This window comes from Molothrus aeneus, chromosome 17, assembly GCF_037042795.1.
Source record: "Molothrus aeneus isolate 106 chromosome 17, BPBGC_Maene_1.0, whole genome shotgun sequence".
NCBI lineage: Eukaryota > Metazoa > Chordata > Aves > Passeriformes > Icteridae > Molothrus > Molothrus aeneus.
Window position 1 is genome coordinate 14,945,073 of NC_089662.1, and position 27,998 is coordinate 14,973,070.

Here is a 27,998-nt window from a genome sequence, read left to right on the forward strand (position 1 = left end):
CCAGGTTCCTACAAAACACAGCATGAGCCACAAGTGACTGCTGCAGAAGAGTCCCAAGAGCAGGCTCTCGTCCCATCCGAGGAGAAAAGGCAAGTGCAGCAGATGAAGGTAGGGAGAACCTGGGCCCACTGCTGTCAGCGCACTCCCTGCTTTCCAATAGGAATGGTTTAGTAAGGAGTTTCTGAGTTGGAAAAATTTGCAATACAAAGCCTCAGCCTAGCAAGTTTCTTTTAATTTTTAAATGTACAGCATTTTAGTTCTACAAATGTAAAAAAAAATTAAAACCAAAAAAACCTTTACAATGTTTGGGGGTTTTTAGCTTATAATGATCACACCCAACGTGATTCAATGCAATCTGGTCTTCAGTTCCTGTGGCCCGATTGCTTTGGATGATGCAAATAAAATGGCCAAGACATTTAGCTCAGAGACAGCACCTGCAGGAACTGCCCTCTGTGGCAGAAGTTCCCGTGGGTGCTGCACACAAGTGTAGGAACTGCTCCTGCAGGTCACAGGTAAGTAAACACTGACCGTAGCTCACACTGGACGAGACACAGACGCGTGTCAGCCTGCGGGGCCAGGGCTGGGGCCAGCGCTGCTGCAGGAGCCGAGCTCTGCTCTGCAGCACTGCCCCCAGCATCGCTGAGGCAACGCGAGGCTGTGGCTCAGCTTACAAGCAAACAAGGAAACAGAGTTAAAGTCTCTACTTCGAGGAAGTCCCATCCACTGGCTGTGCCAGGTTCCTCGTTTAAGCGAACTTTTAAGTTTCACTTTAAAGTCCAGTTTGAGCTCCCATTAATACAGCTGCACTAACACTGTGGCACAAATAACAAACTGTACCCACGTTACTTTGCATTCCCTTGCTCTGCCAGGTCTGCACACCCTGCACAGCACAGAACATAGAACATTCTCTATGCACTCGAGAACCACTGGAAGTTACTCCACAGTTCAACACACTGCCCAGACTAGAGCACAAGCATTACAAATCTATAAAAAAGCAGCCCCTGTGGTGGTGTACAGGAATAAACTAACCAAAAAAATTTAGTATTACCATTTATTGGTGACAAACACTACGTTTTACTTACATTCCATGGGGAGAAAAAATTCCAGCGTAAACAATGAACGGAAGCAGTACTGAACTCGCGCGGCTATCGTGCTGTACCTGGACCAATGCAAACCTCAGCGCGCACCGACCGTGCGCAAGAACACAACATCAAAAGCAACACAGTTATATATAAACATAGGTAATTTTTTTCAGCCCTACATGGAGATGTAATTAAACAGTATAAAGCACTCAAGGAAAATCAATCTGCAGTTTTATATGCACTACATTGAGATCATATCCTGTACTGTAGTGAGCTGTGAGCCACCAACACACAGTCCCTAAAACACAGCTCAGAGATCACTGAAAGTCACGTTGCATTCGAGTTCCCCTACCCCACACTCAAGAAAACTAGAAATTAACCAAAAATGATCAAACCAAGTTTAAAATTCCTAAAGTGTTTAAATTCATTCAACCATTAGATAATTAGGGTTGGTTTGCAAAAATATGGGGCTTTTTAAAATGGTGGGACACAGCCTGTTTCCAGTGAAACGCTGCTATTCCAATAAAACCAAAATAACCACATACATGGATATGATCTTCCCAAGTTAGTTCACAGGTAACATGTCAGTCTCAGAAGACAAAGTTTCTAAACTGTGCTATGGTTCTAGATACAATTAAGAAACTTTTAAATGAAAAATGTATAGTGTCATTTCAATCAAAACAACATAATGAAACTAAAAATGTATCACTGTTTGAAGAAAAAGCAACAGTTATGATTTAGACACTACAGTAGGTTGTAGAGACTGTAGCACTCCAACAGTTAGGTTACATTAAGAGGAAGCATTTGATTTTCTCTGGTGCTTTCAGGTTTGGGTTCAGTCAAGAGCCTGTTTCAGGCAGTGCTGTCCAGTGTTTGTCCCAAAGGGTTTGCGCTCGCCGGTTTGAGGAGAGGGTCACTTTCCATTTCTTGTTTCACACATCTACAATGAGAAAACACCTGTTACTTAGGAGACAAAACGCTATTTCCACAAATAAAATACTTTAAATTGGATACAAATAATTTGATGTGCATTTAACAATTTGTTACCACATAACTGCCCTGATTTTTAATCAATTAGCACTTTGTTAATCTCACCACTGTTAATCTGAGAGCTTATTATCTCAATGAGAGGCTCAACTTTCCTCCCAAACCCAGCCAAGAGAATAATTTGCACTTCTCCACGCTTCTGCTGAAAATGAGCTTTGACCCCTGCATATCCCTTTACCTGTACACACAAGATTGCAAGAGAGAGAGAGGAGCACTTGGAACCCCAAGGCCACTGCAGAGCCACACTCCTTACAGAGAAATGGGAAGAGGCAGCTGAGCTGAGGGAGGCCAGAGCCGCCGGGGCCCAGAGCTGTCACACAGGGCTGGGGTCACACCACAGCCAGCGCACGTCACCCACTCACTCCCGCTCAGCGCTTTGCCTTTGACACCTGACAGTGACAGGATTGACCATCCAGCCCTCCCTCTGGTCCTGCTGGAAGGCAAACAGCCCTTGGCATTTCAACCTTTCTGGCAAATCAAACCCCTCACATGTTATTTGTCTAAAAACTCTCAAAGGGTTAATTTGCATCAGTGCAAGGGACATCGATGGGAACCACTCACACAGACATTGGTCCATTTCCTGTCCTTGGCATCTCTGTGGTTTGTTGGTCCAACTCAGACAGCAACTTTAAAATATTCAATGCAGCCTAAAGAGAAGAGAGAGCACTCAGCAATTCAGCCTCCAGACAGTTAAGTAATTTAGTGAAAGCACTCACTTAAACCCAAACAAATGTTCTTCTTTTGGCAATATTTTTAAAGAATTTTTTTAAGTTCCATAGTTATGGTGGAAAATGCAAAGGTGTAGAATTTCATCTTGCTTCATTAAACAATTGGATGGTGCTGTGTCTGGGGATTCCCACTGCACTTGTTTCAGCACTGAGGGAAAACTAACACACCAGGACTAGAAACAGCAAGAAAAGAGACACTAAATTAGTAACAGCTCAAACTGTGCAGAGCTTAAGACAAAGGACAGAAAAATACACAGAACCAGCGTCCTTTTCCAAAAAAGAAAACAAGTTACACAAGAATCAAAACTACAAAACAGGAGGGGCCCACGTGACTGTTTAGCAGGGTCAGTGTGACAGGGCTCAGGCCAAGGTCAGTCACCTCCCCTGAGAACTGACTTCTTTTTCCCCACTTCAATCAGACCAATTTCAGGTGCAGCTTTCCAGCATATCCCTGACTCTGGCACGTGCCTTAGTGACAGCTGAACTCTGAACTGAGGAGGGGGCTCACAGTGTCCAGTGCGAAAGACTGCAACAGCTTTTAGTATAAAAATCAGCAGAATCAGGTTTTCCTAAGGGTATTCAAATACTGCAAATGACTCCTTCAGGCTGCCACACTCAGATCACCTCCGGAGACCAAAAGAACAAGAACAATTCCTCTGAATGGGAGCAGACTGAGAACATCCTATCAGCTTCACCTAAAGTCTTTTAGAGCCAAAGTCCCCTGCAGGTTTCACTTCAGCAGGCTCATTCTTTCACAAAGAAATATTTCAGCCACTGGTAATAAAAAAAATCTTTTTTATAAAGGGAGCTGAACAGATTTAGAGTGTCTTTTACTATTCAATGCTGAACTGCATTTCTTCCATAGGGGATTCCACTTCCACTGCAAGTCTGAGAACCTGAGCCCAAGTATCACAGTTCCCAATGAAACATCAGCCCATTCTGATATAATAAGGAAATAAGCTGTTAGGTTTATACATTCCTTTTTGTGCATTGACTGTCATGGGCTCATGCAAATACTATATCAAGACAAAGTAAATGTGCTTTTTGTAGACCAAAACTGTGATCAAATATTTAGCATATTAAGCATTATTTAGATTACATTCTGTTATTATTAATCATTATTTCTGCAACCTGTGAAATATTAGACAAAAATTAGCCAGGGAACCGCAGAACATTTAATTGCTCCCATCAGTGATATAAAACCTTGGTGTCCCCTCAGGGAAGGCCCAAGAGCAGCATTTCAGCAATGTTCATCATACCATGTCATGGCAGGACTCCACATCCTTTCCAATCCCATGACTGATCAGCGGTGGCTGAGAGGAACAGTTTATAAGAGATACAAACTCATTCTTGTTATTTTTTGGAAAGTCCTTATATTCAACCTGAAGAAAAGAGAAGGATTTACTTCTTTTCAGTTAACCAAGTACCGGAAGTATATCACAACTGCTACAGATTATTTGCCCATATATGACACTGAGCCTTTCTTCTCGTCATTCTCTCAGCCAGAACCCCTCCATTTAAAATTTAACCTCACTTACAAAGTTTTTTAGTACGCACAAGAGCTTGGCAGGGCTCCTGAATGCGAGTGGCTACTTAATAATGATTGTTACTGGAACCTTTATCCTGATCACTGCTAACTGCTTTTCAAATTTCTGTATTATGTTTTTTGATCCACTGAGCTCATCTGTCATATGAATATAGGAACTTAATGCAATTCCCATTAAAGGGAGCAAATGTGAGAAAATGCAGAGCTTACAGCAAATGTTAATGTATGACAGATTAGTGAAAAAATCTGATTTCACATCAGCCAAGTTCAAAGTCCACAATGTCTTCCTACATTGGGACAATTTTCAGAAAATGCTGCTTTCATTTTGTTCTTCCAAGACGTCAGAGTAGCAGTGAATTGGGGCTGAGAATGGTACAGAAATGCACACTTGAAAATTAAATTTAAAAAGATGTAAAATTTGGCACGTGTCATAGGTAAAGCGAAATGGTTACATGCATTTCAGCAGGCTCAGAACTCATCTCTCACCAACAGAACTAAACAGCTTTTGAACAATAGCTTTGGAAGAAGTGCCGTGAAGTTGAACATCTACCTGGATTCCTTGGACGTTGGAAAGATAGTCCAGCTGCTCGGAGGGCCTGGTCAGAGGCCCGTGGGGGAAGTGTCCTGAGGAGCTGCTGCTCTTCAGGATGGTCTCGGCAGTGGGAGAGGTGCCCCCGTAGAGCAGCTCCCGCGCGATCATGGCCGTCACCGTGGCCTTGGCGGGGTTGGGAGCTGCCCGACTGAACTCTTTGGTGTGGTGTCCTTGATTGGCTCCTACAGCCTGTGCAACCTCAGGGACCATGGGAAGAATGCCAGCAGGAAGCTGCTGATGGCTGAGATAAGGCATCCTGAACTCGTCTTCTTTATTACCTGGGAGGAGAGAGGTGCACACTGAAGAGCTGCTGTTTGAGAGTCCTCCTGCAGGCACACACAGGCACCAAAAGTCACTTTGGAAAAAAATAATTCATTTCAAATTACTTTTGACATACTAATAAACTTGGTAGGCTCAATCAGCCTTTGGAGGGTCAGAGCTTCAGCATCATCAAGACAGAGCTTTCTTACTGAATTACTGACTCGGTGCAACAGCTGCTTCTGCACCTTTACCTCCAGGAGGAGCTTCTCCAGGTCAGTCAAGCTCACAGACACCTCAGCTGCAACCATATTCTAAATATATGTTTTGTTTTCAGAATTTTCTATTCCATCGTTTAAACTGTAGGAGCAAATAACAAAACCACAGAATGGCCAGAGCCACCATTAAGGATGTAAAGAGAGTGACAGTCCACAAAGTTTAAACTGTATATGGTGAGAACAAGCAGGTAGGAAAGGTAAAATGGAATGTTAGCACAAAGGGGCAAGACTATTTACAGCAAATGTCCAGCCACAGTCAATTGACAGCAATTTGGTGACATTATGGTATAAGTTAAAGAGGGATAAGAACAGCTTTTTAAGGGGAACTCACACAGAGTTATGGCTGAAACTTGCACAGGTGTGCTCAAGAAAGGTGGGGAAGATAGTGCCACCAAAATAAACCAAGGAGTCATTTTTATGGCAGAACAGATTAATGAAGTTCTGCAGGACTGAGCTGTTTCTAGTCTAAGGATGAAAGCCAAAATTTGTAAATGGAAGAAAACAGGAATAGCAAAATCTGAATAGGAAGTCAGGAAGTTTACCTAAAATCTTCTGGATGCAGAAGCCCATGCCAATTCCAACTTATTATAATTTAAATAGCAAAGTAATACTTAAACACGTAAAGTACCTGAAATATGCTCTCCAGAACAGCAATCTGTGGTGATAGACAAACTTTCCATAATGATTCCTCCCACCAGATGACATTCCAGAAAGCAATGTCTGCGTCCAGGGTGGCCAGGCTTGAGGTGTTTTGATTCCAGCCTGCCACCCTGGGTGTGACCATCACAACTATTCACTGCCTGAACCAAGGGCAGGCACAGCTCCTGCTCTCAGCCATCAGAGACCAGGCACAGACTGAGGTGGTTCTGGACAAGGCCATTCCTTTCCTCTCCAACTCTGCCTGAGGCTGACCAGTCAGTACTGACACCCTTTCTCATCTTCACGCCAGGAACAGGGGCCTTGGGAGGAATATGCTCTTTGAGGTTTGAACCGAACCTTTCCAAGGGCTCCATTTGGTTTGCAAGGCAGCAGCTGCACAGCTCTGCTCATCCCAGAGTGCTAGATGGCACTGCTGAAGGGACTGGGAACAGCCCTGACACCCCCAGCTGGGCCCTGCTGCTTTCACCAGGTTACTCACTAGCTGAAATCTCTTCAGAGCCCGGCTCAAAGAAGGTTACTTTTCTTCCATCACCTGGTTTCTTCACTGGGGTCTTAAAAATAAAAGGAAAAGAACTCAAACACACAATATCCCTTTTAAACTTTTTTCCCCCAAATTCTAAAGTTTTCAAGATGCAGGTGATCTGACCAGCCAAAATTTTACCGAAAATGTTATTATTCTAAAACATCAATAACTACATTGCTATCAAAAAAAGAGAAGTTCGGTGATTCTTATTCACTGAAGGCCTAAAACTACCACGTCTCAGAGAGGTGGTATTAGGAACACAGCTACTCAGAACCAGATACCAGAATAAAGGCAGTTTAACTGCCATTAGTCACTGGTACTGCTGAGGGGAGCACTCCAGACACCAATGAGCACGTGCATGAAAAGGAGAAAAGCAACCCTGGACTTGCTGTTTGAGCTCCCTGGTAGCATCTGCTGAATCACCAGCAGAACACAGAAGGCTCCTTCCCTCAGAGAGACCTGGAACAAACTTTTCACTGCAACTGTGACAAGGCTGTGTAAAACCATTGCTAGCAGAGCACTGTAACCTACAGTCCTCTGCTAGCAATGGTTTTACATAGCAAGCTCCTAACACCAACACATTGATTATCACAGGTTCTGAGACATTTCATAAAGCACGAATACATTAATTTATCCTTCTGATGAGACTTTCATTTACCTGAAAACCCAAATGCTTAATGTATCCAAAACACTGGATATTTAATATTTTTTCAGAGAGCGGTCCCCTCAATACAATTGTTTTCTAGCTAGGGCAGAGAGAATGAACGACCTATCCTGTTACTGCCTTGCAAAGCTGCTTGTGTTCAGCTCAGCCTTTGCTGCAGCATTAACCAGCTGCTGCTTCCTCAAGACTCACCTTCTCTTCTGTCTTTAATGCTGGTTTTGGAGGCTGAGGTTGAGGGACTTTGAAACCTAAAATTTCCAACATATTTTCTGCTGCATTGCGTTTAGCAACCTTTTTGTTCGTGCCCATTCCTTCAGCTGTGTGTACACCAACTTTCACCTGGACAGAAGAGGAAGAAAATTCAATTCTTAAGCAGTAGTATTGGGATTCCCTTATTAGTGATCTGTGTCTCCAGCATGCCATGAGTCACAAAATAGTTCAAGTGATTATTGTTCTGAGCAAGTTGTCATTTATTATCAATAATCATTGGCCTTCAAGCACAAAAAACCCAAACAGAAGTCACACAAAGAATTGTATATCATCATCTCACCTTGGGAACCCAGGCTAGTGTTAATAAATCCTACATTACAAAATACAAGCAGCTTAGTACCTCTTAGCAGAGTATTAATACTCCTGTAAATTAAAACATTAGACAGTTACAACATAGACTACTGGTGCCCTGTGCAATTTTTTTAAAAAAATTACTCAGATCAATTTTCTTGAACCTTTATCTCTGTGAATGTGGCCCATTAGATATTTTGTTAAATCATGTAATGGAAATCTGTTAAGCCTGTAAGCCTGTATATCATCCTGAAACCTGACTGCCATAAGAAAAAAAAAAAGAGGTGCCAGCCCCAGCTCCAGCTGTGTGCCACTGTCACAGGGTCACAGCCCCAGCTCCAGCTGTGTCACAGGGTCACAGCCCCAGCTCCAGATGTGTGCCATGGCCACAGGGTCACAGCCCCAGCTCCAGCTGTGTGCCACTGTCACAGGGTCACAGGGTCACAGCCCCAGCTCCAGACGTGTGCCATGGCCACAGGGTCACAGCCCCAGCTCCAGCTGTGTGCCACTGTCACAGGGTCACAGGGTCACAGCCCCAGCTCCAGCTGTGTGCCACTGTCACAGGGTCACAGCCCCAGCTCCAGCTGTGTGCCACGGCCACAGGGTCACAGGGTCACAGCCCCAGCTGTGTGCCACTGTCACAGGGTCACAGCCCCAGCTCCAGCTGTGTGCCACTGTCACAGGGTCACAGCCCCAGCTCCAGCTGTGTCACAGGGTCACAGCCCCAGCTCCAGCTGTGTGCCACGGTCACAGGGTCACAGCCCCAGCTCCAGCTGTGTGCCACTGTCACAGGGTCACAGCCCCAGCTCCAGCTGTGTGCCATGGCCACAGGGTCACAGCCCCAGCTCCAGCTGTGTGCCACGGTCACAGGGTCACAGCCCCAGCTCCAGCTGTGTGCCATCACACCCACCTGCATGACGAACTCCCTGCGCCTGGGCAGCCCACGTTCTGTGATGAGCATGTACTCGGGCTCCTTCTCCTTCTTGGCCTGCTGTATCTGGGCAAGTCTGCTAATGGGATTCATTCCTTGACCGTATTCTGGACTTGTTTGCAGCTACATAGAACAGTGTTTAGGAAATAAGCCAAACTTTATGAATATTCAGTTTAATAGACAGAATGCAGCATGCCTCTGAATTAATTCATCTCTAGGTTTTAAAAATACTGAAATAAAAGTTGCTTAATGAAACACTGTCACAGGCAAAGAGAAATACTGAATTTATTTGGCTCCACTGTCACACTTGACCACATGTAACCTACCCTGCTAATAGCTTTACAAATTCTAATCCTGCTATATTAGGAGGGACAAGCTTGCAGGAGAATTTGTACAAGCAAAACCCGAAGCTGTAAAGTCTGAGGCTTGAAAGTCAGAGCTTGATTTTTATGTGCTGCTCTTTCCTTTCTAAGGTTTCTCTTTCATCCTGAATTTACTGATAACTGCTATAAAAGTGGTGTCAGAACTCCATTAGAGTGGGAGCGAAGTACCAGCTCATTTGTTGCACCAGAGGGCTGGTAAAGGCTGAGCAGCTGAAGAGTGTTTATAACCAACTCAGAAAAGCCTCTCTGATGATTATTTGCACAGTAAAATTTCCAATCTTTTCCCCCTTACCTTCACTATTGATTTTGTTTTCTTTTTGATTCGTGGCTTCATTTTCTCAACTGTAGGAAGGGGTGGCAATTTTTTCAGTTCTTCTAGGACTGCTATTGCAGCATTTTTCTTTGAGATCTTCTTGCTCTTTCCTTCACCTTCACCCATAAATTCTCCAACTGATACCTTGGTTACAAAACTCTTCATATGGGGAGGACCACTTTCCTTGGTCACCTGTTTCAGAGGGAAAAACTGAGTGAAAGCGTGATAAACACTTATTAAAAATGGCAGGGCACATTGTTTATAGCAAACTTCTCTCAAGAACTAAGGATAAAGAGATTTTAGATTCTCATACAATCCAAAAAGTAAAACATATTCTAATAACATATTCCCACCCAACTAAGCATATATTTTTAAAAGATCAGATGCAGCAAGCAGTAAACACTATTTACACAAGTCATTAACCCATCTTATTTAATTTACTCATTTACTGTTTCAGTATAAAAATAGGACTGTTCTATTCCACCAGTGTGTACTTCCCCACAGTTAACAGCACCTCATTAAATATATCATGGTACAGCAATAAAACATTACAGAGAAAGCAACTATTTGGGATCTAGCATTTTAGTCCAGAAATTCTGATTTCTGAACTCTGAAGTTCTGAAGAAACCAGAAGACATCTAAGAGACAGCTGCCCACTACAGATTTAGGCTTTTAACTCCATTCATAACACATCATACTCCAAAATATCCATAAAGTCAAGAAGTAAGAATTAATTTTAAGAGCTTCCACCCACAATTGGCTTTGTGTGACAGTGTATTTTTACCAGTGATACTCAGGCTAACCTGCAATAATTGAAAGTTTCATGTAAAATTTCATAGAACAGTTTCAGAAGCAATTTAGTTACACACAATGGCATTTTCTTACTATAATAATTCAGATGGTTGGATTAAATGTTACTTTGCCAGCTCAGAAAAGCAGCATGATAAATTAATATTTTAGTGAAACAGAGATGCTCGTGTGGAAGCTCCTAATTTAAGATAACTGAAATGATCAAGAGGGGCAAAGAGGCAGTAAGCAGCCAGGCCAAAGGGAAAGGAAAGTCAGGTGCACATGAGGTCACCTCATGGCAAGAAAAGAAACCTACTTGTGAGATTCTGCACTCATGGGTAGTCCAGATCAGTGCTTAATTAAGCAAATACTTCCATATGTGTCTTTCAGAGCGAGCTCTACTCTTTTGCCTCAACTCTGCACTTCCATGTTCTAATCATTAATTCAGGGTTGTGCTTTGGTTCTTCACTGTAATAAGCTTTTCTCAAAAAGCTTAGAAAAAAGATTGCACGGACAACCACAGCATAGCTGTTCACTCCATGTGATCATTTCAGGACATGAATTTGTGAACAGGTGAATTTTTCCTTTTTCTTCCCTTTACCATATAAACTCCAAGACAATCAGGGTGACTGTCAAAGGTTAAAGTGTATTCACAACTAACAAGACGTGTTAAAAGTCAGTTGTTTGGGTTATCTAGGAGAGACTCAACTTAATGCATACCCTTAATAGTCTAATAAAAACAAATCTAGAGCTTGTAAAGTAAACATACCTCAAAATTCACAGGCAAGTTCCTTTTAAGTGCAATCTCAAAAACTTGGCTTATTTCAGATTTATTGAGATTTTCATCATCTGGTTCTTTTCCGTTAACCTAAAAGAAGCATACTCTATTTAAAATAAAGATCCTATTAAATTGAATTTTATCCATTCAACCACTTTACTGAACTCTCCAAATTTTAAATACTCTAACCTTTACTGTCATGTTACATGAATGTGGAGAAAAGCAGCCCACATACTACAGAACTGAATCTTAAAAAGCTCATTAAGGTGTATGTGTAAAAGCTTTCAAACCTTCATATTTTCATGTGCTCATTACAAGAAAGAACAAATGGAATAAGGGCCAATAGGTTTAAAAATGAATGTGTTTATAGAAAATGAAATTGAAGTGCTAAATGCACTGATTTCCAAATGGAAGTACCTTTATGAAATACAATTTTCATATACTGATTGGACATTCGCACCAAAAGCACTAAGACAGGATCAGGTAAGAGAAAGGGCAGGAAAAATAAAGATTCTGAGAGTGGGACCAATGTGAATGAGGGATGGCTGACGAGCCCCTGGCACAATTGTGTCTTTTCACATGCGCCCTTGTAAGTGCTTCATCTACAGCTTTGCTTTCTCATGCCAAGAACATCCTATCAGGAACTTGCCCTAAATCAAATGCTGACCATCTCTGAGAACTCAAATCTGCTGAGACAACACTGCCAGTAAAGCTTTCCTACAGGCATGTCTACGTTATCTCCAGGTAAAACTTTGACTGGGATTCCAAAAGTGTCTTCACTGATGCTGGCACCAACATGAGCTAAGGCATGTCAACAGCAACAGAGAAATTTTAGGTGTCCAGCAGTGATATTGGAAAGATTATGATAAAGATGAACAGCAACAATATCACTGATTATATCATGCCACAATACTAGTTATGCAACCAGGTAATAAAAATGATTTAAGCATCTTACAGGAGCAGCATCAGGGGAGCTGAGCTAGAGAGCTTTCATAGATTAAAACTTGTTGGATGGCAGCGAGCATCCCCCATGTCTGCTACTAACAGGTTAGTTTAAAACACAAAGGATTTTTTTATCCCACCAGTTAAGACAGCTTTTCCCATCTTAGACAAAAAATAGTTGACGAAATTAATCTCAAGTTTTCAGTCCTCCCACTGTCCCATCAGACTCTGCACTGCTCTCCTGGGCTGCCCCTGTCCACCAGGCTGGAGTCTGGGCCCAGCCCTGGCCCTGTGGTGCTGTGGCAGGGCAGGGCAGCTCCTGGCAGGGCTGTCCCAGAGCCCTGATCTGCTCCACAGCGGGCAAACCCCGATCCAGTACAGCCCCCTAAGGTCTCCACCATCGTCTGCCGAACCCCAGCGCCAAGCTCCAAAGAACAGCAGCACATTCCCAGGAAGAACACCTGAACTTCTAAGGCCACGTTCACTCCAGCACAGCCAGGAAGGGTCTGTCCCTGCCTTTACTCACCAACACTGCCACAACAACTTCTATTACAAGCACTTTTCCTCTCCTTGTGATTTCAGACAGATTCTAGAGTTTCAAATTACTACGTTTTTCTTTGTGAGGATGACTATGACTTCTCTTTATTGGATTAAATTTTCCCACTTAATATCCTCTCAAGAGAATACAAATAAATACATTGGAATTATCTGCTCTATTGCAGTGTATGTGCATTCCAGGTCTGTGTGCATAGTGCAAAATGAAGGTTCTTTTCCTCAATACCTTTATCTAAAAAGAGTGAATTCTTAGCAAAATAACCCTTAACAGACTACAACTATTTTACTGCTTATTTTGACTCTACTTGAGTTCTGGATCAGTTTACTTTATAAACCAAAAATAATCATACACACACACACTCCCCCTTTCCCTGCACACTTCAAGGCAGATGATGTGTAAGTTTGCTTTTGAGGTATTTTGCCTGTTTGCATTGACTAAACTCTCCAAGAATTATGTGCCTCTAAATCTGAACGAGACCCCAAAGCATTTGCCATTCTTAGCTCTCATCATGTTGTTCAAGCAAATTCCACAAGTCCTGCACTCCATTACGAGGGACTTGCCCTCTTCCAGGAACTCCTTCCAGTTCCCTTCCCTTCCCCAAGGCTGCTTGTGAGCAAATGCTGAACACGGAGGAGCTGCTGCCCAGCACTGCAGTGACCAACCACAGCCATCAGTCTGAGCCCGTCCTTCCACATCAAGGGTATAAAGAGCAGCTGACATTTACCAAGTGAGCTGGCAACAAACACAGAAGCAAATTTTGAGGCCAAATTAGAATTCCTGCCTAAGAATCGTGCTAGGAAGCCCAGCTCTCCATGTTTCCTAAGCTTTAAGTCAATGTTTTCTCATCTGTCTTTGAATATGCCGAGTAACCCGCGCTGCTCCTCCAGCAGCACATCCAACCCAGCCACACTGAAGGCCCCTGTGAGCTCTCCCACCACAGCCCCCCCTCAGGGCTCCAACACTCAGCTCAGCTCTTCAGGCAGGGCTTGGTCCAGCCAAGAGCCAATATTATTACATGTTTTTTCCTGCCACTTGCTCCTAGATTTGCACCTGAAAAGGTGTGGGAAATGGTCACTCTTTCCCTTAAAGTCTAATCATTTTACTCAAGGATTTCTTCTTAGAATCACAGAATCATTTAGCTTGGAAAAGATCTTTAAGATCACTGCACCCAAGTGTTATTATGCACAAATATTTTCCAATTTTAAAAAACAAGAGTAAAATTCCATAAAAACAAAAACTTGTAAAAAATCCCCCCAAATAATAAGAAAATGTACAAAATTACTCCCCCTTCAAACATGTCTGTTCAAGCATCAGAATATTGTTTACATAAGAATACACTCAAATGGGATACACCAAAATAACTACATTTAAAAAAAATTACTGGCAACATCAAATGACTGTTAGGAAGTATCAGGATTATGTCTGCTTCTGGAATCTTCATTTGCCTCTGTTGTATACAGGCATTTTAACAGCACCTCTCATGACCTCACACTCTTGTATCCTTTCCAGCCCTTGCCTCACTGGATGCAGGAATGAACAGGATTCACTCAGCACCACAAGCATCCTTATTCCACCTTCCTCTTGGCTATGGTGAAATGCTGCTACAGAAACAATTCCCTCAGACACTCCTAAAACTACAACAGTTGAAAGCCTCAAATATCAGTGAATTTAAGTACCAAACTTTAAATGAAAACTTGATTATCCAAGTATTTGCTATAAACCAGCACACCATGTTCCAAGGCCCACTCTCCTTTCCCTAAGCTGTACTTCCTACTGTTCCTTCTACAGACAAGTCAAATTTAAATTGAAAAATAAAATGACAAATGCAGTTTTCTCAAGGTCAAGACATCATTCAGGTCCTGTTTTATTAATAAAATAATTCTCCCTTCTTGCAGTCTCTTGCCTCATTTACTACCTCTACCTCTGGATTTACACCCCTCACACAGAATGAGACATCCTACAACAACTGCAGTTTGTTCTCAAGACCTCACGCTATCCAACTGCACAATTCTATATATTTTCAGAAAGTGACCTGTACTGAAGCATTCCTAGAAGAGTGAACAGAGAATAATTCAGTGACATGTGAGCCCTGCAGAGCTGCTCTCCCTGGGTCTGTGCTCCCTGAGGGGGAAAAGGGCCCACAAGAGCAGCTCATCTGTTACAAAGGTGGGCACAAAAAGGGGATGTTCTGCACCACTGTCACAGAACAATATTCCAGAATTTGGGGCTCCCAGAACCGAAGGGGAACATCCTCCTCTGCTTTGGCCTCTCCTGCATGATGACCAGCTGGTCCCTGCCCACACTGTGCCAGCCACCAGCTCAGGTTTCAGGGCAGGGCTCAGCCCAAATCCCAGCTCCTGTTCCAGCATCATGCTCTTTTCCCTGCATCTGTAATCCCCAGGAGCCTCATCTTCCAGTCTGCATTCCTCCAGGAGAGCTTTCCCTTACCTGAAGCACCTCCATCAGTGCCTCCCAAGCCTCTGCCCTGAACTATCAGGTCCAGTGCTTTTGCCCAATCGCCTGGGCAATGCTCACTCCCACACACACCAAGTTTTAACTCAACGTCCCTTGGCTTCATGTTTCTTCAAGCCTCTTGCTCTGTCATTCCTGGTAGTTCCCAGTGATTTTTTTTCTCAGTCTGAGACCCCTTGTTACCTTCTTGTCCAATTCTTCATTTTCCCTCTTGCTCAGCACACAGCCAGACTCCATGTCCAGCAAGCTCTCACACTCCTCAGATTGCAAGTTACAGTTCTGTCCTTGCCCAAAGCAGCCAACACACACAAAGTGGTGCAGGCTCCCAGCCAGCCCAGCAGCAAAGCTACTCCTGTGCTCACAGTGAGACCTTCTGCCTAAAGCCACTCAATAAAAAATCACAAAAAACACAATAATGGTATTGGAATGGAAAGTGCTGGGCAGCCATAAATATATGAAGGGATAAAAATTGACTTCTTATATTCCTATCAAAATGTGTGTTTGAGTCTACTATTCCTATGCATTTCCTGCTCTTCTAGAACTTCCATGGTTCTTTCCAAAATCATGCAGGAATTTGTCCTAGGAAGTAAATCCATGCCTGAGTTTTATGTTGCCCATTTATGCACTTCTTCAGACATTTGTGTATAATCTGTACCTGGTAAGATATTAATTCCTATCTATGCTTCCAGTGCTCATATCTGACAGAGGTCTACAGCATTGCTATGGAAAAATATGACAGCAAAAAAATTAACATAACTTCATCTGGGAAAATGGTAGTTCCATAGAAGTTTATGCTTTTACATCAAAGTGTTTCTATTGACACAAGTAAGTCACCACTGCTACACAGAATTAGATTTCCCAACTGTCTCCTCAACAAGGAAAAAAATATCTCAGTTTATTCTAGCAATTTCTGTTTACAACACTTAAGATTAATTCCCACCTCTGGTTTCTCAGGCAAGGGCTCATTCTGCAGAACTTTCAGAGCTTTAGCAGCTGCATCATGCTTAGCAGCTTGTCTTGTTCTTCCCTTCCCATGAAACTGCTGCCCTCCAATTGAAAGCTCCACTTGATAAAGTAAAGGCCCAACAGGAAATGGGTAAAAGTACCTGCAAAGAGAGAGGGGAATAAGCAAATGACTTGGCCTACAAAGCAAACAGACACCTAAGTCAGATGTGGGTCAATCTCTTGGATATCAGTAACCACGCCAGCACTGAAGCACTAGTTTTAAAAAACCAAATTTTGATTTAGAGCCTAAAAGAATTTAGTGAGCTACCTTTGAAACAAATATTGACATTCTTTGCTTTACAACAAGAACACATTTCTGACCACGTGCTACACCAAGAGAACATAACCGCACTTCTACGGACTTGGCAATCCAGGAAGTTTTGAATTTTAAGTTCTTATGCCTACATAAAATTCTTTAAACTGCAACTTTAATTTAAATAGTTTCAGAAGAAGCAGCATGAATCTGTTTTCTTCACTTTTGCTTTTACACAGAAAGGAAATGCAAGAAATATTTACCTAATACTTAGCTATCTATATATTTAGCTATTTGCTCAATGAAGCTGGCTATACCTGAATACTCTCAAAAACACTTCAACTTTCAGTCCAGCTGCCTTGCCCCACCCCAAAGAAATAAAGCACTGGAAATAAGGCAAGTCACAGATACTGGTGGGTGGACCTCTCCAAAGCTCCTGCCTCAGGAGGGGAGTGTCCCTGGAAGGGGACACGGGCAGTTTCCCGAGGCAGCAGCGAGGCGGGGGCTCGGGGAGCTGTGCCCCAAGCCAACACCTACCGTGGGGGGTAGGTGCCACCTCGCATGGTGTAGCTGTAGGTGGATCTCATCCCCGTGTAAGGGTCGATGGGTTTGTACATGGGCTTCTTCCCCAGCTTCATGCAAAGGGCATTCAGCTCCACTGTGGGGGTTACACTGTCTACAGAAAAAGGAATAGAAAGGGTTGTCCACCTGTCACAAGGAACTGAGACAACTTAAACTCTTATTGCTGGCTCACAGCAGGGAAAAATGAGCTCAACTTTTGCCACATGCAGCATCTTAAGTGACTGAATTCCAAACAGAACTGCTAATGAACAAAAAGAGAATAAGTCTACATGATGCACAATAAAGCGGCCTAGTAGAGTTGTGACAAATCCTGTTACAAAAAAAGTGAATTTGCTGGGAGCTCTTATTGGATTTGTTTTGGAGGGTTCCATCATTTTGCTTTTAATTTTTGAAGCTGCTAATTTACCTACCTTTACAGTATATCTAACAAAGTGCAGAAGAAGAATTTTCTGCAGTGAAGAAATTTCTCCAAATATACTTCTAAGTTACCAGACATGCTACATCCCCTCTGTGTCTCCTGCTTACTGCGAATGATCAACCATTTCTCTCTCCTCAGTGACCTAGAAGGGCTTCTATGACTCTTCATTTCCAAATTGCAACTGGACTTGTCAAAAGGCAGGTAAATTGCTACTGAGGGCTAAAACATTTCTCTCTGGTATTGTGGGCATGAAGAACTGACTCCTAGTCAATTCTGGCTGGAGAAAGAACACTCAGTAAGTGTCATTTTTTCTACCACAGGTCTCATTGCCTCAGAAATCAGCTGTGATCCAGTACAAGAGGTCTGGTGTAAAGTAATTGCCAAAAGAAAATGACCTATGGAACAGATACACAGACAAAATAAGTACTTGCTAGGTGACAATTGCCATTGTTAAACAGGCAGAATCACAGTTTTAATTCATCTTTATACAACTTCAATACATACCAAAAGCAGAAAGGTGAATTCTCTCTATGTATGATTATTTTAAATCAGTTTGTTGTGGCATATACCTGGATTCTTGCCTTCACTACGAGATGGACGAGCCGTAGGTTTAGGGAATTTTGTCCCTTCCAAAGCTTTGGCAGCTGCTGCATGTTGCGCTTTTTTAATACTAGTTCCTTCAGCTTCCCAATGCTGGTCCCCAAGAGTCAGCTGCACTGTAAACACCTCAAAACCACAAACAGGTATTTTGTAAAAGGCTTCTTCAGAATTTATGTAGTTTATCAGACTCTCTTATACAAAACAATGAGTGATGCACAAGTTGAGAATACAGTAATCTGAGCTCTCCTTAACTCCCATGTCATCTCCAGACTTCCATCACTTTGGACATCAACAGGATTTTCCTGATTACTGAACTAAGAATTTCACAACAATTGTAGCTGGCAAGTATCCTGCATGAGATCTGACAGGATAAACCTCACAGCAGTGTGGGGAGAGGTGACAGCCCCAGGAGAGCTGCTGTGGCCATGTCACTGAACAGCAGACTAGAAACTCACCCTTCTCTGTAACACGTAACTCCATTCTTGCTTGAATCCTCCAAAAGGTTTATTTATGATATTTTTCATCAGTTTGAAGAAAGTTAAGTTCACAATGTACCATAAAAGCTTCTACATGCCCACAGATCAATGAAACACAATTGTTCAGATGTTCTGAATGTTACTCCAATACTTTTTGTAAATGTCAACTCCTTCACACCTTGAAGTTCATGTGACATTTTTTGGAACTCAGCTTCACACTTCCCTACCACTGATGCTGTAGGGGGCTTCCCTTTCCTCTCCACTACTCTGGATTATCTTGCACCAAAATCCCACACATTGCCTTCCCACTCCTGAAGGTGAGGGAGATGAGCAGCAGCAGTAAGAAACTGGTATGAACATTTACCTTAGAATGAGCTGGACCTTGCTCACTCAGAAGCTTATACTCAGGCTGAATCTTGTTGAAACGGGCTAATTCATTCACAAGACACATGGGGGTTTTCTCTTTGGGGTTTGCCATGTTTGAAGGAGCTGAAAGGTTACGTAAGATCCGATAAACGAACTGATAACTGTGAACTTTACTACAAATTTTAATTAAAAAAAGAAATCTTAGTGGCTTAGCATCTAGTTGTCTGCAATGCTGGAATAGACAGCTTTGCTCACTGGCCAAACTGGTAACAATCTACTGAACTTTGGGCTTTCCTAGCAATGCTCATGCCTAAAAAGCACCATCATTAAATTCAGGGTTCTAACGCAAGCCAGAAGCATGAAGCTAGAAGACTCCTGCAAACAGCTCACATCTTATCTAGTACGTGCCAAGGAACAAATCTTCCAAGTATTCCTCATTATCACTTGCTTTGAATAATCCCAAAAACTCCGCTGATTTTATTTCCCTTCTCCTATTTTTCCCCTACTAGCTATTTTTTATTACCCTTTATTTGCTCTGTTGCGTTTTGATAGCATAATATATTTATCATTAAACTGGTCATAAAAGAACTAAAGATAACAGAATTAAACAAACTATTTCAAACAACATTTTTTCATATTTAAAACAAGCTACTGGTAGAAAAGATTGATTGTTATGTGTCAAAAATTTAATGAAATACAATTTAAAATATTTACTATTACAAACATATCAATTAATTGCTGGAACTTTATGTAAAGTATGATTCTACCTGTCTCCAACAGATTTCATTCCATAGGGAACTACTGCAATTGGATAAATATTACTTTAAATTACATGTAGGTACATCAGGAACATATCATGCCAAACCATAAGCATTAAAAATATATAGTTACTGACCCTCTATCTTACCTGCAGCTGCATTGGTGGATGTAACTGAAGCAGAGGGCAAAGCAGAGTTCTGGATAGGTCTGCCTGCATTTTCAGAGGGCAAAGAACTGGTAGTAGAAGGAATACTCAAAGGCTGTGAAAGAGATGGGTTTTTATTCAGTATTTGGCTCCCTGCAAGGGCAGCAGAAGGATTCTGAATCTGAACTTGAGACATGTTCACTTCCAACCAGAGCAGATTACTGTAGGCAAACAGCTTTGAACGCAGACAAACTCCAATTTTGGAAGCCAAATTGCTGACCTAAAATGTAAAGATGAAAAATAGATTATACTAAATATTTAGCATTCTCTAACAACCGACTGAAATAATTCCTCCATCAGTGAAAAGGGAAAAAGTGTTCAACCAAGCAGCCATTGTTCCCATTTTTTCCAGTTAGTCACTCACACATCAGCTTGCACAGCACAGTTCCACCCGTATGCCCCATCGTGTTTCACACTTCCTTCATTCACAGAAGAGTAGTACAGCAGCTTTATTTATGCTTGTTCATTACTGTCCATCTCCTTTCCCCACGACTGAATCCACTTAGGAAGCAAATCCTGTTACTTACACCCAGAGCCACTGGTTATACACTTAACAAAGAGCAACTTCCACGGACAAGTTACATTTCATGCATTCTACCATTTGAAGTTAAACTTTTTCACTTGGAGGGCAAGAAATAAATGCAGCCTTTAAGAAAAAACTATGTAGAGAATACATCCTTTATTATTATATGATAGAGTTTCTCCCAGGATCATCAAGAATGCCAAGCTGCTGATGAGGGGAAAAGCTGGAGTGCAGCGGGAAATGCTGAAGCAGCTCTGGCTGGGAAAAGCGGGTGTGCAAGAGTTCACAAACTGTATCAGCTACACGTATCCTGAAGGTTACTTCGATTTAAGTCAGGGCCTGTCTCAGTCACAGTTCAAGCATCAATTTAGAGTCACTTGGCTCTGCAGCACTATAGGCAAGTGTAGGAAGCGCTCATGGGCACCTCTGGGCATTTAAACCCCCGGGAGCACAGCAGTGCCCCAGCCCGTGTGCAGTGCTGTGACAGCGCTTCCCTGTGTGACAAATTAGTGTTAGATTTCTCTTACACATGGATGCAAAATTATCTTCGTGTTCAGCCAGTGGAACCTAAATAGACACAAACAGGTCAGCTGTCCCTATCCACTTACAAGCCATGTATCAATTTATTTATTAAAAATACATTTTACAGCCAAGTAAATCCATTCTACACACCAAGGCACTCACACATGCACACACACACACACCAGTCACCTACAGGTCTGATTAGGGCAGCAAACAAAGGTTTATTCTTTCCTAACTCATAGGTGAAAAGGAGAAATCACTGCCCCAGCTACCACCAGGGGGCTATTAGCAGCAACACAACTCCACTAGTGCTCTGTGAGCTTCAAATTCTGAACCTGTGAATGGATTTCCAAATGTGAGAGGAGCAGCAATGAGTCACAGGGAAGTTTTTAGCTAGTTACTGACAAAACAAGCCGAAAAGGAGAACCTAGATTAATACAATCATGGACAGAAAGATTTAATTATCTATTAAATAAGAGGTAAGAAAGTACTGGGAAACAACAGATACATCACCAAATCTACCATCTGGAGTATTTTTACTTTGGAAAAAAACATCATAAACATGCCAGACTTATCATACCACCACCTGGATAACTCTGTTTTTACTAGAGAGCAAAAACAGTTCAGGTCTCATTAGTCCAGGAGACACGTATGCAGATTATACTCAAAACAAATCCTATATTTGACTACTGAATTTGCAGCAGTTACACACGGGGTGCATTGTAACTGTGAGAGTGGCATTAGAGAATCTCTCTAAAGGACATTTAAGAAATTGTAAGACAAAGAAGAGAAGTATTTAGAAAAAGACTCCAGGGTAATAACTTTACAATCACCATATTTCTTTCCCAAGAGCATCACTAGAATCACTGAAAATTTTCAGACATAACACAACAATAGTAATTGCCTGGCAAGCACTATACCAAAGTCTTGCAGACAAAGAAATGCAATGAAATCTTGCAATGAGAAAAGCAAACACTCCCTTCCTGCTGAAATGCAATGTCCTTCTAAGGAACTAAAGTTACAGTTTTCAGCCACCCGTTCTAAGAGGACAACAGCAAAAGTTATTTTGATGTCAGAAACATCAGGATGTTTGAGATCATGCTGGAAAGGAAGCCTGATATTGTGTTCAGAAAACTCCTGCAAGCAGTTTGCTTCTAAAGCAAGGCCCTACCTTTGCCACGGCTGCCACGGCGTGGTGTGAGGGAGCCGGCGTGCGCCCAGAGCAGAGCAGAGCAGAGCAGAGCAGAGCAGAGCTGAGCAGAGCAGAGCAGAGCAGAGCAGAGCAGAGCTGAGCAGAGCTGAGCAGAGCTGAGCAGAGCTGAGCAGAGCTGAGGGCAGCGGGAGCAGGGCACAGCCCGGGCTCTGCCTGCCCAGCCCCAGGAGCCCCCAGCAGACCTCAGGCAGTGCCCAGCTCCCCCTGCACAAGGCAGCCCCTGCACACAGAAACCTCTGGGGACTCCAGGGCACATCCCACCACTGAGACAAGCACCTCCAAAAAACAGCCTGACAAAACCAGCTGGAATGTGTGCTTGCATTCACAGCTACCTGTGCAGGTGACAGGGCTTTAGATCATTTGTGGGAAGTATTTCATTCAGGTAAAAGAACTCACTGTCCATCACTGCACATTTAACTATAGGTTATTTGGGGATTCTCAAAGGGGTTACAGTGCTTTTACAAAGAAATATGCTCTTTACCCTATAACAGGCTAAAATTCTAACTATCCAAGGAAACAGCACCATAATTGAGAAAGTTGAAGCTAACAAGTCATAAAGGCTGTTTCAATGGACAGAGGAACAATGATGCCAGAATTTCAGGGCATTTTTCCATGTAAATCAGAGGTTAGATACTTCAAACTTTTCAAGACACCTCCAGGGGCAAGTGATCCCTACTCAAGGCATTGCTAGAACTAAAGCCCACTCAGATATCCAAGATATCCAAGTATCTTTCTTGTTTGAAAGAACAACGTTTAACTCGCACAACTTGAGCCAGCAGCTAATTACAGAGCTGCTCCTTTCCCACAGTTACTTTTCGCTATCTCATACAAGAGTTTTTGCAGGGTTACCACAACAGTGTTGCACTAGAAGGTGCTCCCCGCCCCGGGGTGGCTGCCGTCAGTCACCTGTGGGCAATACTAAACTTCACGGATCTCCAGATGACAGAGGACTGCTCAGCACTTGCTTTCAGATTTTTATTTTCTTTTGGTGGATCAATGCCTAGAACATTCCCAGAAATTTTGAACACATTAAAACGCAAAGTTCAGGTGTCACTAAGGGTAACCAAAGAAATGAACGAAAATGTGAGCGTGGCCAGTCCACTCAGCCAAAAATAAATTAAGATCTTCATATGTAAAAGTTTGTAACATTTTTAGATTAAAGTTTTCTTGGGGACTTTTTGTGTTATAATTCACACAGGAGTTGCAGATAGAAGACAGAAGACCAAACAAAAATCAAACACTTCCTATGGATAATCATATTTTACCACAGCTTGTCATTTTTTTAATATGATGCAAATAGAAAGGTAAGAAACTTAAATGTTTTAAGTAAGTTTCCAGTACCTTTAGGAGATCCAGAGAGTGAAGATTTGTATTTAGTTCTAAATAGGATATTTATGATGGAGAATGCCTAAAAGAAAAAACAGAGTTAGCATTTTGCTTCCTAAAGGCACAAAAAAATCTTGTGTAGAGAATCTCTCACTCTGCACTGAGTTTGCCTCATCTATTTGATCACGAGGACTTGTATGAGCCTTCCATTACCACTGACAAACTGCTCAACACAGCTGCTTTTCCAAGCAGAATTTCCAACCTGATCCAAGAACCTTCCTTGCTCTTTTCCCAGCCCCAAGTGATGTTTCTCACCCAAGCAGTGGAATCTTACAATAGTGCTAGTTGCAGAATTACAAGAGCCACTTGCCAATTTTCCTTCTGTAGTGAGGTTTCCTTTCTGTAGTGAAGCTCTTCCTAAGAGCCCCAGAGATCAGCTCCCAAAATTAGACTCAGACCTTCATTCACAAAGCCAAACCAAAAGCAAGCCACAAACTGAGAAACTCTGGTAGTTATTAATCGCAGAAAATTATAAGAATTCTACCTTTTGGCTACATTTCCGATCTGGTAATTTCACTCACAAATAGGCTAAAACCATTTCACAACAAAATTATCTCAGTGCTGCATATGAAACCTGTCACTGCACGAACTGCTCTAAATGGAAATCAAAACCTATTTTATTCTGCTTACAAATATAGCACAAAGTGTTTAATCCTTCTTTTCCATGCCTAAGCCAACTGTGTGCAGATGCCAGCAACATCATTCCCAGCCACAAAATGGGGGAGAGGCCAATCTTGATCTGGGTTAGAAGAGGACAGAGCTCCTGAATTTACTTCAGACAGGCCTTTCAAACTCTTAGGCTGACTCCTAGGAATGTGAGCAGTTCTGCTGCTGGGACCAAGGAGGATGCAGAGCCTGAGCCAGGTTGGCAGCACACCTGGTGTTTACCAACAGGAGAGTGAAGAGGGAACACAAGAGGATTACACTCAGCTCAATTCCTCTTCTACAGGGGTTTCTGGAGGCTAAACTAAGCATCTGAAAAACAAGGAAATGCATCGTATTTGCAGGCAGGGTCAAGACCAAGTTGCATAAAGACAAGAGAATTTTCTCCCCCAGCCATTCCGGGTAGCCCTGCCAAGAATGAACCCCTCCACCTCAGCAGAACAAGCCCAAGGGGCTGTGCAGACACTGCCCGCTGGTCACCATGGCACAGACACCACTGATGGGCACCAGCAGAGTGGAGAAGAGTTACAACCAACACCACTTCCTAGCACAAGCTGACACTGCCAGGCTGCTTCAGCAAAAGCCCTCTGCATCCTGAGATGCAGCAGTAAGAACCTGCCCGAGCGAGGGCTGCACTAGTCCTGCTCTGCACCCAGACACTGAGCCCTGCACCCACTGGGGACCAGGCTCCAGGCAGAAGCAAAGGAGGAAAAGCCTAAAACACCCCCTTTGGAGAAATATAACCTACAGGGAAACTGCTAAAGGACCTGAACTTGTGTGTTCTGAAGAGGAGATGGCCGGCTGGGGCCTGGGGACCAGCAGTTCACCTACTTGAAAGGATTTTGGAGTGGAAAAGAACAATGTGTTCTTTATGGTTAAAGTGACAGAACGAGAGGCAACGGGCCTAAAAAGCATCAAGAAAAGCGTTCCTGGCAGGCACCCTGAAGTGCCCTGCTCTGCTGGCAGAGGGCTCCCCCGCCGTGGCATGCTGCAAGTCCCTGACAGCCGCCCTGGGGGCTCAGAATCACACCCTGGGGGCTGTCACCCTGGCACACTCTGCCTCTGGGCTGCACTGCCAGCACTGCTCACGCCCCTGTGCACCTGGCCCAGCACGCCTCTGTCTTATCCAGGGACAGCAGGGCCTGGCTGCGGTCAGACAACAGCCTGGCAGCACAGCATGGCTCGTGGGTCCTGCCCCAGGCTGGCCCTCGCTCTGAGAGCCACCCACCTGCAAACACAAGGGACTGAGCCCCGGAGGGACCAGCACCCAGAAGGGTGTCCTGCTCCTCAGCAGGGCCGGCCTCGGGAGGCTGCGGGTCCTGGCGCTCTCCTGCGGCCCTTGCTGGGAACCAGCCGTGTCCCCATTCCCACCCTGGGAGCACACACCCCCCTGCTCCACCAGCACCTGACAATGCCAGATACAACCATCAACTATTTTGAGGCACAAAAAATAAATATCCACAAACTCTAGGAGATTTGTTGAGATGCTGTTACCTAAAATACCTTTGAAAAACCCACATTAGGGGAGCTTTGTAACATACAGCATAAAATTCTCAAGCTGCTGCAACAGTGTTTAACAGCATCTATTTACAACTGGAAACTCTCACTATAAATTGATAAACAATGACTAAATTTTACAGAATTAAGGCTATCTGCACAAAATGTAAAATGTTGGCTGAACAATGTTTTCTTCTTAGATAAATCTTCTGCAACATTTCTGCAAGACAGGGTCCTTCCCAAAAGTAACACTGCAGAAAAAGATGCTGCCCTTTTTGGTAAGGGCACAAACACTAAATGTTATGCAAAGTAGTGTGGGAGCCAAGATATGGATTATTAATAAGAGAAGAAAAGCTAAAACTTGAAAGTAACAGCTGAATGAAAAGAGGGAGCTACCAAACATACACATAAACCAGACAGTTCCAAACAAAGGAAATTGATAAACCAGGAAGTGATATAATGAATAAACACCTAACTGATACTTCTAGCTCAATTAGTGTTGTGACAAAACAGTTCACAGGTTTTGGCTTTTTCCTGCAGTAGAACAGGTCACAGAACCCACAGACCCTGCTGAGAGCCAGCATGCCCAGAGCTCCTGCACTGCCCTGGGGCACCTGTAGCACCTCGAGTGAAATAACCAACCCTGGCAAGAAGCCTGGCCAAAGGAGCCAGGAAAAGGGCTTTTGGAATGTTCATCTGTCTCCAAAATAAAGCTGCTGTTCTTCAGGAAGATCTGAAAGGCACAAAGCAATTTCCACTTTTGTTCTGACTGTGTACAGTCATATCCCTTCAAATTTATTTCAACCTATGAATAATTTTGCCACAAAACACATTTTTACTGACTTTACTGATAGTGCAAAAATAATTCATGATGTTATGAAAAATTCTGAACAGAGTGGCTGCTTAAAATAACAACATAAAAAGGAATTGTTTCTTGCATGCATCCTTTTAGAACAGCTTGGAAATAAGTTTGTGATACAACTTCAAAAAACAGAAAATATAGTAAAAGATTCAGCCCCTGGGCTTTTTACATTCTCATCAAGATGTGACAGACCTTGAGTGAATCTCTGTAAAAGTCAGAACACACATTTGTTGCATGTATGAAATAATCAACAGACAAAGCAGAAATCACTTTATTACAATGCAGCCATAGCTGCATAATCAGAACTCAAATTTTCATGTCCACTAGTATTAAAAAAAGTAAACTCAAAACATTGCCTCCACTTTGAGCAAGGGAACTGTGCAGTACACTTGCACATTCTAGTTAGAAGAAACAAGATTTTATAAATATACCATTCCAAAAGCAGACCACAGACTTCATTCAGATATTTTAGTTCACTGATATATGTGTATATATGCATATATATACACACCTAGCCTTCACTGACGTTCCTCCCAGGTTTGCCCTAAACCTGCTGGAAAAGTAACAACAATACGGAGCAGATGAATACATCATAAAAACGGCTCTGGCACTTCCAGGTCCAGCATCCCCGGACAGACACCCCAGAGCTGCGCTGTCTGCAGACAGCGGCAGGGGAAGCCTTACACGGGACTTGTTGCTTTACACCCCGGTAAAAGCAGGGAGAAGTGATCCTGGAGAGCGCCGGCTGCCAGCCCCGGTGGGAGCGAGGGGAAAGCCGGGGTTGCCCGTTCAGCCGTGCCAGGAGGGGCTGGCGCCGTCCCCGCTGCGGTCCCGGCCGGCTGGCTCGGCACCTTGGTACCGCCGCCTCGGCCCGGGAGGATGCTGGGCTCTGGGCGCTCGGCGGGCACGGCCGCAGCCGCGTCCCGGGGCCCGGCAGCCGAACGGGCTCCGCTGCCCCGGCCCCTGCGCCGGGAGCCGCCGCTGCCGCCCCGGAGCCGCGCCGGGGACGGCGGGGAGGGGGCAGCGAGCATCCCCCGCCCCCGGGTGCGCTGCCACCGCTGCGGGACGCGCAGAGCGCCGCTGTCACGGCCCGGCCGGGGCGGCGGCAGCGCCGCCAGCCCCGACACTTCCCCGCAGGTCGGGGCCGCGGGCGCCAGTGCCGGGCCCATCGCAGTCCGGTCCCCGCTCCCCGCCGGGGCGGTCTCCCGGCACCGCAGGAGCGGGCACAGCCCGGCCGAGCGCGGGATGAGCCCCGGCCGGGAATGGGCACAGGGCGAGCCCCAGACGCGCAGGGGGTTCCGGGCCGCCCCCTCCCCACGGCCCCGGCCCCAGCCCCGGCTCCGGCCCCGGCTCCGGCCCGGCGCGGGCCCGCCAGGCCCCGCCGCCCCCCGCCCTTGGCCCCGCCAGGCCCGGGCCGCCTGCGCCCCCTCACCTGCGCTGGGCTCGGCTCCGGGCCGGGGCGGGCGGGGGTCGCTCAGTCCATGGGCCGGGCGGGACCGGCGGGGCGGCACAGGGCAAACACCAAAGAGAATGAGCGGGGCGGCGCGGCCCGCCGGAACTGACGG

The 27,998-nt window shown here is 44.1% G+C and overlaps 1 protein-coding gene across 5 annotated transcripts; it reads right to left on the reverse strand.

The window, feature by feature from the left end:
* Nucleotides 1–211: 211 nt before the first annotated feature.
* Nucleotides 212–27,990, reverse strand: STAU1 (staufen double-stranded RNA binding protein 1). Of its 5 annotated transcripts, XM_066561290.1 has the most exons (16): nt 27,866–27,979; nt 23,367–23,433; nt 19,711–19,987; nt 18,802–18,926; nt 17,931–18,087; nt 16,899–17,037; nt 16,044–16,209; nt 11,125–11,223; nt 9,546–9,776; nt 8,850–8,993; nt 7,571–7,717; nt 6,670–6,742; nt 4,954–5,273; nt 4,117–4,239; nt 2,691–2,776; nt 212–2,022 (listed from the first exon to the last, which is right to left on the reverse strand). In XM_066561290.1, exons 3-16 carry the CDS (start codon nt 19,901–19,903, stop codon nt 1,935–1,937), a joined length of 2,091 nt encoding a protein of 696 aa, XP_066417387.1. In that variant the 5' UTR covers nt 19,904–19,987; nt 23,367–23,433; nt 27,866–27,979; the 3' UTR covers nt 212–1,934. The 5 variants fall into 5 exon arrangements, with proteins under 5 accessions (XP_066417387.1, XP_066417388.1, XP_066417389.1 ...); XM_066561291.1 differs by lacking the exon at nt 23,367–23,433 and having other exon boundaries at nt 9,546–9,758; nt 27,866–27,990; XM_066561292.1 differs by lacking the exon at nt 23,367–23,433 and having other exon boundaries at nt 212–2,008; nt 27,866–27,990.
* Between the last annotated feature and the right edge of the window lie 8 nt (nt 27,991–27,998).